This window comes from Lepidochelys kempii, chromosome 3, assembly GCF_965140265.1.
Source record: "Lepidochelys kempii isolate rLepKem1 chromosome 3, rLepKem1.hap2, whole genome shotgun sequence".
NCBI lineage: Eukaryota > Metazoa > Chordata > Testudines > Cheloniidae > Lepidochelys > Lepidochelys kempii.
Genome location: NC_133258.1, coordinates 17,060,318 through 17,073,130, shown reverse-complemented (window position 1 = coordinate 17,073,130; position 12,813 = coordinate 17,060,318). Strand labels below are relative to the sequence as shown.

The following is a 12,813-nucleotide window of genomic DNA, read 5'->3' as shown; positions in this document are numbered from 1 at the left end:
GGCTCTTGGAGGTTCAGGAAAATGGACTTACCATAGGCCGTGTGAGTCATTTCCTTTTGTCAGACGTTTGGAACAGTTTCATACAAAAACACTTTTGTTTGAGGCCAAGTAATTATTTTGGAGGGCTTTGCATTCATTTCCAGGATTATACACCATTGTACTTTGGTCCCTAACGCCTACCTTTTAAAGTAAATGGGTGAGATGAAAAAGTTGAGGTCTTGACCATGTGTGGTCATTAATGATCTGTTACCATTTTCACAAGAGGAGAGATTTTTAAATTCCAGCTTCCTGGCCAAATTCCAACTCTGGGACTAGTCTACCAAAAACCTCCTGAAACTTCAGCTGGATAGGGTATTCTCACTTCCTGGCCTGAACAGCCGGGTGACGCTGCTGGGCGCTATTCGAAGCAGTGGCATTTTACAGTAGAGGCTGCTGCACGCTTTTGCGGTGGAAGCACTGGAGCAGTTGCTACTTAGAATTCATACATTTGTAAAGGTCTGCTGCTGCTGCTTGCTTTAATCATACAAGTGGTTCCATGTACTTCAGTGGGGCTGCTTGTGTGAAAAGGGTGAGCAGAATTTGGTCCTAAATTTGTAAAGAGCATAGGGATATGAAAGGCCCTATACATTGTAAATGTAAACTGATGTTACTATTATGAATAATAGTAAATGCACCAGGCAGCTAAATGCAGTATCGGGGCATTGTATTCTAACATACACGTTCTTTTTTTTTAATCTCTGCATTGTAATTGTATTGTACAGTAAGTGGCGGGCGCGTGGGAGTGTCCCAAAATCCATTCTTTTAATAGATTCAGTTGACCAACAAGTTAGTGGATTTTATTTTTGCAGCATGTAAAACACTTTCAATATATTGCATAACGACAGGTTTCAGAGGAGCAGCCGTGTTAGTCTGTGTCCGCAAAAGGAAAAGGACCTTAGAGACTAACCAATTTATCTGAGCATGAGCTTTCGTGAGCTACAGCTCACTGCATCAGATGCATCCGAAAGCTTATGCTCAAATAAATTGGTTAGTCTCTAAGGTGCCACAAGTCCTCCTTTTCTTTTTACTTTCAATCTAGTGGTCTTGAAAGTCCAGACAGCTCACATGTATACAAGACACAGGCAAAAGAATCGTTTTCTCTGAACTGTTCTAATTCCCAGATGGTTCTTTTTTGATAAATGTGGATTGTGCTGTGCATTTTCATGGTTCTAACCTCATCCCCTTTCAGGAATCTACCCTCCTCTAAAAATCTGGGGTAATTTATGGCAGGCGTTTATCCTGGGTAAGTTGTTTGTTATCTAAAGAATATGCTGCGCTTCAACAATTGCTGGCCCCAGCCTGCCCAGATAGAGTCTGGATGTAGTTTTCCTCTCTGAAGTCACAGTTTATTCAGCTCGCACAGTCTTTAAAGCATTAGCTGCAGGATTTGTTTAATGTTCTCCAGGATCTATTTTAATTATATGGAACTTTCAGAACAAACATCATGGGCTGAAATGCACAAATGAACATATTGTAGAGAACTGGAAACTGACAAATCCTTGTTTGCCTGTTTTAGGGATGAACTTTCAATGTTCTTTCCTCCATTCACCCCTATATATATATATCTAGTGTGTGTGCACACGTGCAAATGGAATTGGCTAAGTAGTTGGATAAGGGGGGCGGTATTCCGGGAATGTGGGGGTGGCATTCTTTAGGGTAGCACGGAAGGATAGATCCAACAGTAAGGATGAAATTAACAAACAGAAAGAGTGGCTAGGGCACCAGCTTGGGATTCAGGAGACCTAGGTGCAATTCCCTGCACTACCACAGACTTCCTATGTGACTTTGGGCAAATAACCTAGTTTATGTGTGCCTCAGTTTACCACCTGTAAACACCTGGGGGTGTCATGAAAGTAAATGCATTAAAGATTGTGAAGCACTCAGATACTATGGCAATGGGGCCATATACGTACCTAACATACATTGGAAATTTCAGTTGAATGTCAGGATAAACTTCCGGAGAGGGAGATGTATTAGGCTGTAAAATTGTCTCCCAAAGGACGTGGTCAAATCCCCAGCACTTGAGTGTTTAAAACTAGACCCATGAAAATGTGCTGTAGGGGATGTTGATTAGCGGGGAGGTGGGTTGATGGATGTTTTTACCATCTCTTTCTTCTGTCATTTTAAATGCACCCCCTCTGTTAGCTCCTGTTTTTTGCCCCATGAGAGAGATTCTAGAGCACCCACAGGTAGAAAACAGCATGTTACATAGTGGTGCCAACATGCTGTGGGCAGTTAAAGAGCATGACTCAGGCTGTGTGCATGTTCTGTGTTGCACACTCTGCTTTTAAATTTGTTCCTTTCTGGGTACGTCTACACTGGAATAAAAGCCCTGCCGCACAACTGCGGCTGGCTTGGGACAGCTGACTCAAGCCCGTGGGCCTTGGCCTGTGGGGCTCAAATTATCTGAGATTTCTGTGTGTACACTTCATAATTTTGGAAGGTGCTTAGATACCATAGTCATGTGCTCCATGTGAGAGATTAAATAGACTGAGAGGTGAAAGTTTCGGTATCCCTTTACCAGTCTTGTAATCTATACAAACCCCCTGGAGTTACTCAATTTTTAATGTTCATTTTATGTGTAGAACCCAGGGTACCAAGGTGTGTTAGCATTTCAGATGAAGACTATCTGGAGAACGTTTCCTCTCCCAATCTTCCCTATACATGCCACTTGCTTTGCTCATTTTTTTAATTGGATTGCTTTAGCTATTAGTTGACTGAACTGTACAGACTGTGTGTGTGCCATGCCTTGTCAGGATGCCTTTGCTTAATGTTGAGATAAGTATAACATCCAAGTTACATTTTTTTATGAGAAGTGTAATGTAAATTATTTTTCTTGACAGCTCACTAGAGCTGGACACCACACATTATGTCAAATTAGTTCCTCTTCCTCTTGTGATAACTTGAGGGGTGCATTTCAAAGGAACCAGATGTTTTAATCTTTCTTGGCTACCTGGCTGCCAGACGTCTGGGACACAGAAGCTAACTGGAAATTGCATGGATGCTGACCTTGAGAGGGGCTTTTGCTTTTTGACTTTCTTTCTAACTCAGGATATCTGCCCTACATGTTATCATGGAAACTAGACAAAAAAAGACCTCTCGTATTAGGTCACCTAGACCACCCTGTCAGTGCGGGACACTTCCATTCTGCATATTCCCAAGAGCGTTAGCCCCTCTAGGTAGGAAAGATTGTCTGGTGAGTAGAGTGTTAGCCTGGGACCTGGGAGACCTGGCTTCAAGTTCCCGCTCTACTACTGGATTCCTGTGAGACCATGGGTAAGTTACTTAGTCTCTCTCTTCTACTGATTTCAGTGGAAGTTAGGAGCCTAAATACCTTTGAGGATTTTGGCCTTAGTTCTCCATCTGTCACATGGGGATTATAGCACTTCCCTACCTCAAAGGAATATCATGAGGATCAACACATAAGACTGTGAGGTGCCCAGATACGATGGCGATGGGCGCCATCTACCCAAGTAGGCAGTCAATTTTAAATGATGGGGCTTTCCCCACTTCTCATGGGAGGCTATTGATCAATTACTGACGGCTTTCATAAGGTTCTTCTCCTGCTCAGGAGAAGGCTTATCACTCTTACTTCTTACAGATAGGATTTCCTAGGAGATTAGGTTACTGGGGGGTGGCCTGGATGCCAAGGCATTAACTGGGGAATGCTGGCTCTACTGTTCCTGCTTGTGCTCAGGAAAAAGGGGTCAGTGGTTTTCCACATTTCATTCAGATTGTTTACATGGAAATAGAATGGGGCAGGCTGGATCCTTATGCTCCATCTCAGAGATGGCTGCACTTCAGTGGGGTGGGAAAATATTCTTTCTTGTAGGCCATGAAGAGCTGGTCCAAAAACAGAAAACAAATTTTGTAAAAATGTATGTGAAATTTTACCCTCTTTTCCTTCATTTTTGTTTTAAATTTAACTTTCCTTACAGTCTGTAATGATCCATGATGCAATCTGGGACCCTTTGGGAGAAAAGACACTCTATAGCAGGGGTGATCAAACTTATTGACCCTCAGAGCCGCATACGACAATCTTCAGAAGTTCGAGAGCCAGGGCGTCTGCCAGAGCTCAGGGTTTCAGCCCCGCTCCTGCTGAAGCCCTGAGCCCTAGCAGGTGCACCCTGCAGGACTGAAGCCCCGAGACCCTTCTCCCTGCTGGGCAGAAGTCAGGAGCAATGCATGGGGGAACATGTGGGGTCATGTGTATCCCCCACATGTTCCCCCATGGGATGGGGGATTTTTGCATGGGTTTGCTAGCACTGCTCGGTCACATGGTGCCACGGAGCCCCATTCCTGCACAGCAGCTGCTGGATCCGGCAAGCTGGGAGCTGCGGCCATGGGGTGAGGCAGCGGCAAACAGCTCAGAGCTGTGGGGAGAGCCGCTGCTTTTGCTGCTGCTCTCCCCATGGAGCTGAAGCACAGGCCCCTCCCTGCAGCTCCCAGCTGTTTGCCGCTGCCTCTCCCTGCGGAGCTAACCCCTGGGAATGCAGGGAGGGGCCGCTGAGGGTAAAGGGGGGCATGCCTGAGGGGGCATGACTGAAGCTGTTGGGGGGGGGTGGGGAGGCCGAACTTTTAAATTGTGCCCCCCCACTCTCAGCAGGCACCAGTTGTCTCTGGCAGAAGCCTCTAGCCCCCCCACCCCGCCACGGGGCAGAAACTCCTAGCTCCCCCCTCCAGTCTCATAGGCGGAGAAGGGATGAGTGTGTGTGTGTATGTGGGGGCGGTCGGAGGGCTCTACGAGGCACACTTTAGCGGTAAAAGAGCCGCATGTGGCTCCCGATCCGAGGTTCAGCCACTGCTGCTATACAAAGACAGACCAAGATTTTCAAAAGTGAGTAGTGATTTTGGATGCCTCTATTTTCGGGTGCCCAACTTAGATTTGTTAAGGCAGGTTTCTCAAGCTTCATTGCACGGTGACCCCCTTCTGACAACAAGAATTAGGCTTCAGTCCCTGGGAAGAGGGACTGAAGCCTGAGCTGCTCTGCCCCGGGCAAGGGGGCCAAAGCAGAAACCTGAGCCCTGGCCTCCTAAGGGGCAAAGCCAAAGCTTGAGGGCATCAGCCCTGGGTGGGTTGGGGCTTTAACCTGAGCCCTGCCGGCCAGGGCTGAAGCCCTCAGGCTCCGCCTTCTGCCCGGGCAGTGGAGCTCGGACTTTTGGCTTCGGACCCAACAAGTCTAATGCCAGCCCTAGTGATCCCACTAAAACAGAGTCACGACCCACTTTGGGGTCCTGACCCACAGTTTGAGAACCGCTGTTTTAAAGGATCTGATATTCAGAGGGTGCTGAGCCCCTGTCCTTTGAAAATCAAGCCCATTTATGGCATCTCAAACTTGACACTACAGATTGTTAGTTACTTGTGACACTCTCGGCTGCAAGACACTATTTTTAATCCACCCGACATGCTTCCTGGACTTTCTGCCTGTTCCAGTCTTTGGCATTCCCCTGGCTTCTGTTCAGTTACCCCCTAGATAATGTGTTTCCTCTACTGCCTACGCTGAAGAGGAGTCTTGCCACTCCAGTTCTCTCCAGAAACTACTGTGCCAGCTTGTAGATATTTACAAGTTAGGGCTTTGGGTTTTTTAAATATCTGTTTCCTGACCTGATGAGACTCTACTAATAATGCTAGAAGGTAAGTGCTGATGCCTGGGCTGCCAAACATGAAAGGGTGGCCAGTAAATGCAGTTACGGTTCTCAGGCTCAGCAAAGACAGCAAGTCTAATACAGTGTAAAGGAAGGTGACTGGATTACTTCCTGATCCTTAGTTTTTGTAGCTGTGCAGGCTAAATAATGATAAGGGCAATCAGAGCTCCTGCTTCAAGGTGTCAGCTAATTACTTAGAGATCAGGAAGGACCTTCCCTCCACGTGCAGTGTTGCACACTTGGCCAGGTCCTTTTTCACACTTGTCTTTAAGGTGTTTTTAGCTGTCTAATAAAGTTATACCTTAATTTTCAGTGTCCTGTAGCTTTAAATCTCCAAGGACTCTGCTGTCTGCAGAAATGAAACCTCCATTTTGTGTTGATTTTAGTGTAGGGTGTCACAGAAGGAACACACATATTATACTTTCTCATGGAGACTTTACTTTTGTTTTCTTTACCCTAACATGTCTGGAAGACACATATGTTCTGTAGTTACATCGGCTGTTGGCCACTGCTGGAGACACCACCAGACTAAATGAACTGATGTTCTGACTCTGTGTGGCAAATGCTAATTTACTGTGTGACCAGATCCTCAGCTGGTGTAAATCTGGATAGCTCCACTGACACTGCTGATTTACAGCTGAGGACCTGGCCTTGTAATTGAGGGGAGAAAAATACCCTGCTCTTACTAAGACATCTGTGATCCAGAGCAAGAATTGTAGTGTCGTGCACTATTATGCTGGTTTGTAATTGTACAAAGGAACGGTTCATTATTTGCCTTAATTTCTCTTCAGTAGCATTTGAAAGAAAAGATAATATGCTAAGGTAAAGGATCAGAAGAGGGAATAGTGTTTATGTATCTCACAAGGGCTCAGTGTTAGTAAAGCACTTGGCAAAGAACAGTGCTATAGCACTGCAGGAGGTATAACACTGATTGCTTTTCATTTTGGGATGTTAAAAGAGTGTCTTGGAAAGACTTGTGTCACCTCCTAGATCTTCTCCTCCCACCTCATCTAAATATTTAGACCAAGCTAAAGAATTAACAATATTCATTATAAATCAAATGATGTCTTGCTAAGTTCACAGTGCCTTGCATTCTGATATTGAATCTGGCTGTCTAGGCATTCATAGCACACTCCTGATGGTGGTAAATGAGCATGTCTTTGGTCTGCTTACAGTATAATTAAATATAAGATGAAACTGTAGCAAAATGCAATAATTCAGTTTATTACCAGCTGAAATAACCCATCCGAACGATTGTGTTGTTCTTGTGCTTCTCTTGCAGTTCCCAAGAAGCTTCTGCATGAAACCCAGCCAAAACCAACCAGCTACCAAGGACTTCAGCAACCACATTTTCCACAGCAGCCAAGAGTATATGATCCTAATGTTATAGGGGACGGCGTGTTCTTTCCAGAAGCCTCGCCGGCCATTCTAGAGCGCGTTCTGCCAGGTAGCTAAGGCTGTAACAATATTTACAGAAACCTAACAGCAGTGATAACAATGATGAGTTCCCATTAATGGACACTAAATACCAGAATCTATACTCAGGCATTTGTGCAGTTCACAGGCCCCACCCATTTCGGAACAGTGGCGGAAATACAGTTTTGTCATTGCACAATTAGCTCATGACTTTGTGGCTTCTGAGTTCTCTGTACCGTTCCAGCAGTGAAGTACAGTAAGTGTCTGTCAGCACAGTGCAATGATTACCATACAGCTTTGGAACATGAGCCTCCTCCACTGAAGTCAATGGCAAAGCTCACGCTGGCTTCAGTGAGATTAGGGTTATGTTTTTACTCTGTAAAGCATCTTTCATAAAATTCTATGCCAAAATGCTTTACAGCCTTAACTGACATATTGCAAACATGAAAAAAGGCCAGAGAAAGTCAGAGGCAACATGTTTGAAATGGGATGCATACGTTGTAAAGATAAGGGGAGGTTGTTCCAAAGGCTGGGAGCTGCAAAGGAGAAGGCTCTTACACCATCAGTGGTGACATAGAGAAGGCCAGCGATAGGCAAGGCATAGGGGAACATCTCTGAGGAAGGCATGGGGGAACGTGGGGGACTTTTTGCCAGATCCTGGAGTGAATGGCGAGCCAGTGGAGATGGATGAGGACAGTGTACAGCGGTGGATGGCCCTTCCATGATATGCTTTAGTTGCGATAGAATAGATCTCCTTTCCTCCTGCATAACCCCTATAGTCTTTTTCCTGCCCTTACTGGCTGATTGTACAATCCTACAGATTAGAAAACCAGTTCTGTGGCTTTATGGTGCTTGTTGCTGGAGTGTAGAGTGCTCAGACAATCATTCATTTAGGAACTTGTTTGACTGCACTAAGGCTCCACTGGAGAAAACAAAGAGCGGAACTCCTCTTACAGTTCAAAGTAAAGAAGTTATTCTTCACTCTGCCTCCTAGAAAACACGCCTATTGTGCAATGTTTCCACAGGATAGCTAGAGCCCAGCAGGTCTCTGTCTCTGTCTCCCCTTGGGCCTTGCTTTGTTGATCTAGTATACAGCACATCCTACGGGGAAGCCCCAAAAGGGGGTGTAATTTGAAATCTTTGTCCTGCTGAGATCCAGAGAGGCTCGTCCCCATTATGCAGCTTTCTGAAAACCCTGGGGAATCTGTGATGTGGGAGGGGCTGAAGATGGAAGGAAAAGCAGGAGAGAAGGGAGCAGGGGCTTGTTGAGCTCACCAAAGATGGAGAGGAGCCATGATAAACTTGCAATGCTGCTCCACATATAAATGACACGGCAATATCAGAACATGGGTCTTGAGTTGGTACTGCTGGCCTGCACTCACTTATCTGTTCCCTACTTAGGCTTAATTGACACGTCTTCTGTTTTCCATGGGACAACCCCAATTTTGACATTAAAGAGTTCTCAACTATTGCCTGGGATAGCGAGACTTCATATCATGACGTTGCATCATGGAATGATGATGCCTTGTGGCCGCAGGGAAACACCACCATGTGGAGATGCAGTTACTTTGCCTAAGAGGACACAGACTAAAAGGTGGCAGGCCTCCTCATTAGCCTTCCACCATGTACGCTGACACTGTTATGGCTTTTGGGATGCTCTGGGTGCAGAGAGTGGGATGTTTCCCTTTTGGAAATGAGTGGACCATATACACAGGATTAATCAATTATCTCTTCTCCATTTACGTTATGCACAATTGCTGCAGAGTATACAAAGGGGCAGAGATGGCTATTAATCAGCAGTAAAGCCCTGTCGCCACTGTACCTTGTAACCCTCTAACCAGATACTGGCGGGCTTATTTGTAAGCATAGGTTCCATCCACATGTTGACCCTCATCGTGGTCATCATTGGAGACTGACCCCTGAGTGCTAGTGTATGAGCCTCTACAGCTTGTGCGGAATTCCCTAGCTGGGAGCAGTATCAGAGTCATGTGCTCGGTGGGTTGGACACGGGTGGGGGAAGGCAGAACGCACACCGAGCAGGGGGCATATCCATGCATTGCCGTGTTAAGACTCAGTAACAGTCCACAGTGGTTTGCCTTTGCCGTACACCTGCCGGTGGTGCCCTGATCACGGTGTGACAGCCTCTGCTACACGCTGCTGCTGTGTTTTAAAATAAGACGTGACATGTTGTGTAACAAAGCACGCAAGGGAGTAAGCCGTCAAAGCCTCATTCACTGTTTGTCTGTGAGAATCCTCTTTGACTTTTAAATCCCTCCATAAAACCTACCTCTGCTGTGATTCCTGCAGCTCGCTGCCCTTTGGCATCGGCGAGGCAAATGGTGAGCTGAGACTTCAGTTTTTCGGCTAAACTCTCTTCATTTTATTACCTCGCCCTCCCACCAGCTGCCACCCCATTGGTCAGTTTTCTCTTTCCGTTGACACCTGAATTGTAAATGCTCTGGGGCAGGGATTGCCTTCTTCGTTAGTTGTTTGCACAGCACCCAGAACAATGGGGCCCTGATCCTTGACTGGGCTTCCTAGATGCTACTGTAATAGAAATAAGATTAATAAATAATTAGAGTTATTTAGGGAGAGTCAAATTTTCCCATATCTCCTCCATTCAGTTCCCTGAAGATGGCTACTTTGGTAAGTCACAATCCCTTTAGAAACACCACCTTTAAAGCAAAACACTGTAAATTAACAGAGCCACAACCTGGGCTCCTTTTACATTTCCTTCTCCGACTTATTCAGCATCCCATTCAGCTCCGCTTTATTCCCCAAATATGTGGCACTTCCGGTTACTACCTTTCCTGCCATATCAATAATCTGGGGCTGGGAATGGCATTTTGAAGGCTCTACATTCCAAGAGTTACTAGGTTAAGGCCCAAATATCCTTCACATGTGCTCAGACCTTGGGCTGAGGACAATTGACATGACAATAATAAGAATTACACTCCAGTAGAGCTTGTTATCTGTGATTGTCAAAGTGCCTTATAAAAGTTATCACAATATCTCATTGAGGTAGGCATTATTGCCATTTTACAGCTAGGGAAACTGAGGCACGGAGTGATTAAAGAACACTACATCCAAACGTGGGGGCCCAACATTAAGCACCTAGATAAATGGCCTGGATTTTGAAGGTGCTGAGCACCCATCGCTTCCTTTGGTTTCACATTAGGAGTTGAATGGGGAAGATCAAGGCATTTATTAAGATGCTGAAATGTGGATTTAGGGGGAGATTTTCAAAAGCGCCCTTCATGCCACTGAATTTCCTATTGAAAATGTCCGCCTTTACCCCTCTGTGCCTTAGTTTGTTCATCTATAAAACTGTCTTTCAATGGGAATAGTGCTCCTAAATCTGAGGTCCTTTTTAAAATTTCCCCTTTGGTCCCTCTCTTCAGGCATCCATGTTTGAAAAGTTTTGCTTAAATGACTTGCCCAAGGTCACAGTCATTCAGTGGCAGGGTTGGAAACAGAACCCAAGTTTCCCAATGGCCAGTCTCCTACTCTAACAGCTAGACATCACCACAGCATCCAGCTCTAAGCAGAGGGGTTATTTTAACCGCTGTATTTGGCACTGGTGTGACTGCTGCCGAAATACTGTGTCCAGCTCCGGTGCCCACAATTCAAGAAGGATGTTGATAAATTGGAGAGGGTTCAGAGAAGAGCCAGGAGAATGATTAAAGGATGAGCAAACCTGCCTTATAAAGAGAATGTCAAAGAGCTCAATCTATTTAGCATGACAAAGAGAAGATTATTAAGGGGGTGACTTGATTATGCTCTGTAAGTAGCTACATGGGGATTGAATAATGGGCTCTTTAGTTCAGCAGAGAAAGGTCTAACACTATCCAATGGCTGGAAGTTGAAGCTAGACAAATTCAGATGGGAAATAAGGCTTACATTTTTAACAGTGAGAGTAATTAACAGTTGAAACAATTTACCAAGGGTCATGGTGGATTCTTCATCACTGACTATTTTTAAATCAAGATGGGATGTTTTTTCTAAAAGAGCTGCTCTAGGAGTTTTTTGGGGGAGGTTCTATGGCCTGTGTTATACAGGATGTCAGACTAGATGAGCACAATGGTCCCTTCTGGCCTTGGACTCTGTGAATCTCTGAAGCCGCACTAATAGGATGCAGCACCACACAGGCATTTATCCACCTGAGCCATCACCCCTGCCGACATTTTAAATTAACTTATTTCCCCCTCACTCCCAAATCATTGTCGCTGACCTCGGAGGGCCACACAGCTTCCAGGCAGGTACAGTACGAAGTGAACAATGTAACCGTTCACCTTGGGTGTGAGCGGTGCAAATGCAAACACAGAGAGACAGTGAACAAACGTGGACTTTCATGCGCTGCAGGCTGGAGTTGAAAGTGACTTTGCTCCCACAGCAGTAATGGTATTTCATGCACCAGAATTTGTCAGTTTCCTGAACTTAATACTAGCAGATAAGTGGAAGCCAGATGCAATTGCCAGCTACTGTGTACTGTTTGTTTGCAGCCTGTACCAGATACACAGGGACAGGAGTCTTAAAAGGTTTAACAGCCGTTGGCTTTTGCACACTCATAGGTGGATGATGGAGCACTCTCTATGGGCTGACTTTTTAATGTGTTTGAAACAATTAGTATTTTGCCATTGGTTGTGGTGTCTGCAGACAGATCAAGGTACAGCCAGTTCTTAGCAGTGATCTGATAAGGTCTGAAAGGGTCTCTTTCAGCCTTCTGGAATTAGCTGCCTTCTCAGCTCCAGTCTTCAACAAATAAAATAAAATCATTAACCCATGTTCCCTCACCTCTCTGAACGGGAAATTATGTCTCAGTGAAACACAATGAAAGCATGCTTCTGAAGGAAGTCATAAACGCAGGCAAAGATCCGCCCTTCCCTTAATAAGGCTGGAGGGAAAGCAGTGCTGCTTGCCAGGTGTAGATCACTCTGGAATTACAGTGAGATGCAAGCGAGGTGTTGCCAACCCTGTCTGTGTCTTCCAAGCTCATGTGCTGAGTTATTACACCGTTAGTGGAACCCAGCATTGATAAAGGCTCTTTGATTTAAAAAAAAAAACAACCTGATTATATATTTGCTGTAAAACATCTGGGTGTGTCTAACGGGGGATGTGAAAGAGAAGGATATAGGGGAGAGGAGATGCTGCCTGGTAGCTAACACAGAAACTGCCTTGAATCCACCGTGTGCTCTCAGCCGAAGCTAACCGAGAAGGTCCAGCTGCCTAACTGCGGCAGATTTGGGTGGCATTGCCAGTGACTGGCTCCAGATTTCTGAATGCAGAAGCAGGTTCAATTGCTTTAGGGCAGGGCAATGCTGAAACTGACGTGCTTGTTCCCTCACTCAAAACAGAGAAGAAGAAAGGGAGGTCGGCTGCCTTTTACCCGCTAGACAACAGCCCCTTGCTGCTTCCAGTGGATGAGACACAGCGGCCAGTGGATAACAGCAGCATGGAGCCCGTGGGCGTTAGCACAGAGATGGCCTTGCTCAGCAACATCCTAGCAGCGTATTCCTTTATCACAGGTAGGTCTCTCACCTGCTTCGTCTCTGGGCTGCTGTGATGTCTTTTAAGACTCTCAGTGGGGCGCCCCAGCGTAAGTGAGGGCACAATCCTGCCCCTTTGTATTTCTCTCAGAGGTTCATTTTCCCATTTGTCTCTCAGCAGGTTTTCCCTTGAAAGACCTGACCAGTGTAGCTCTAGAGAAGGGTT

At 45.6% G+C, this 12,813-nt stretch overlaps 1 protein-coding gene across 1 annotated transcript in view; it reads left to right on the top strand.

The window, feature by feature from the left end:
- The window catches only part of LOC140908532 (protein eva-1 homolog C-like), a 308,502-nt gene that overhangs the window by 282,734 nt on the left and 12,955 nt on the right, over window positions 1-12,813 (top strand). Inside the window, exons 6-7 of the mRNA XM_073335814.1 lie at window positions 6,968-7,132; window positions 12,456-12,626. Coding sequence (XP_073191915.1) covers window positions 6,968-7,132; window positions 12,456-12,626 — 336 coding nt within the window. The remainder of the gene's footprint in view (window positions 1-6,967; window positions 7,133-12,455; window positions 12,627-12,813) is intronic.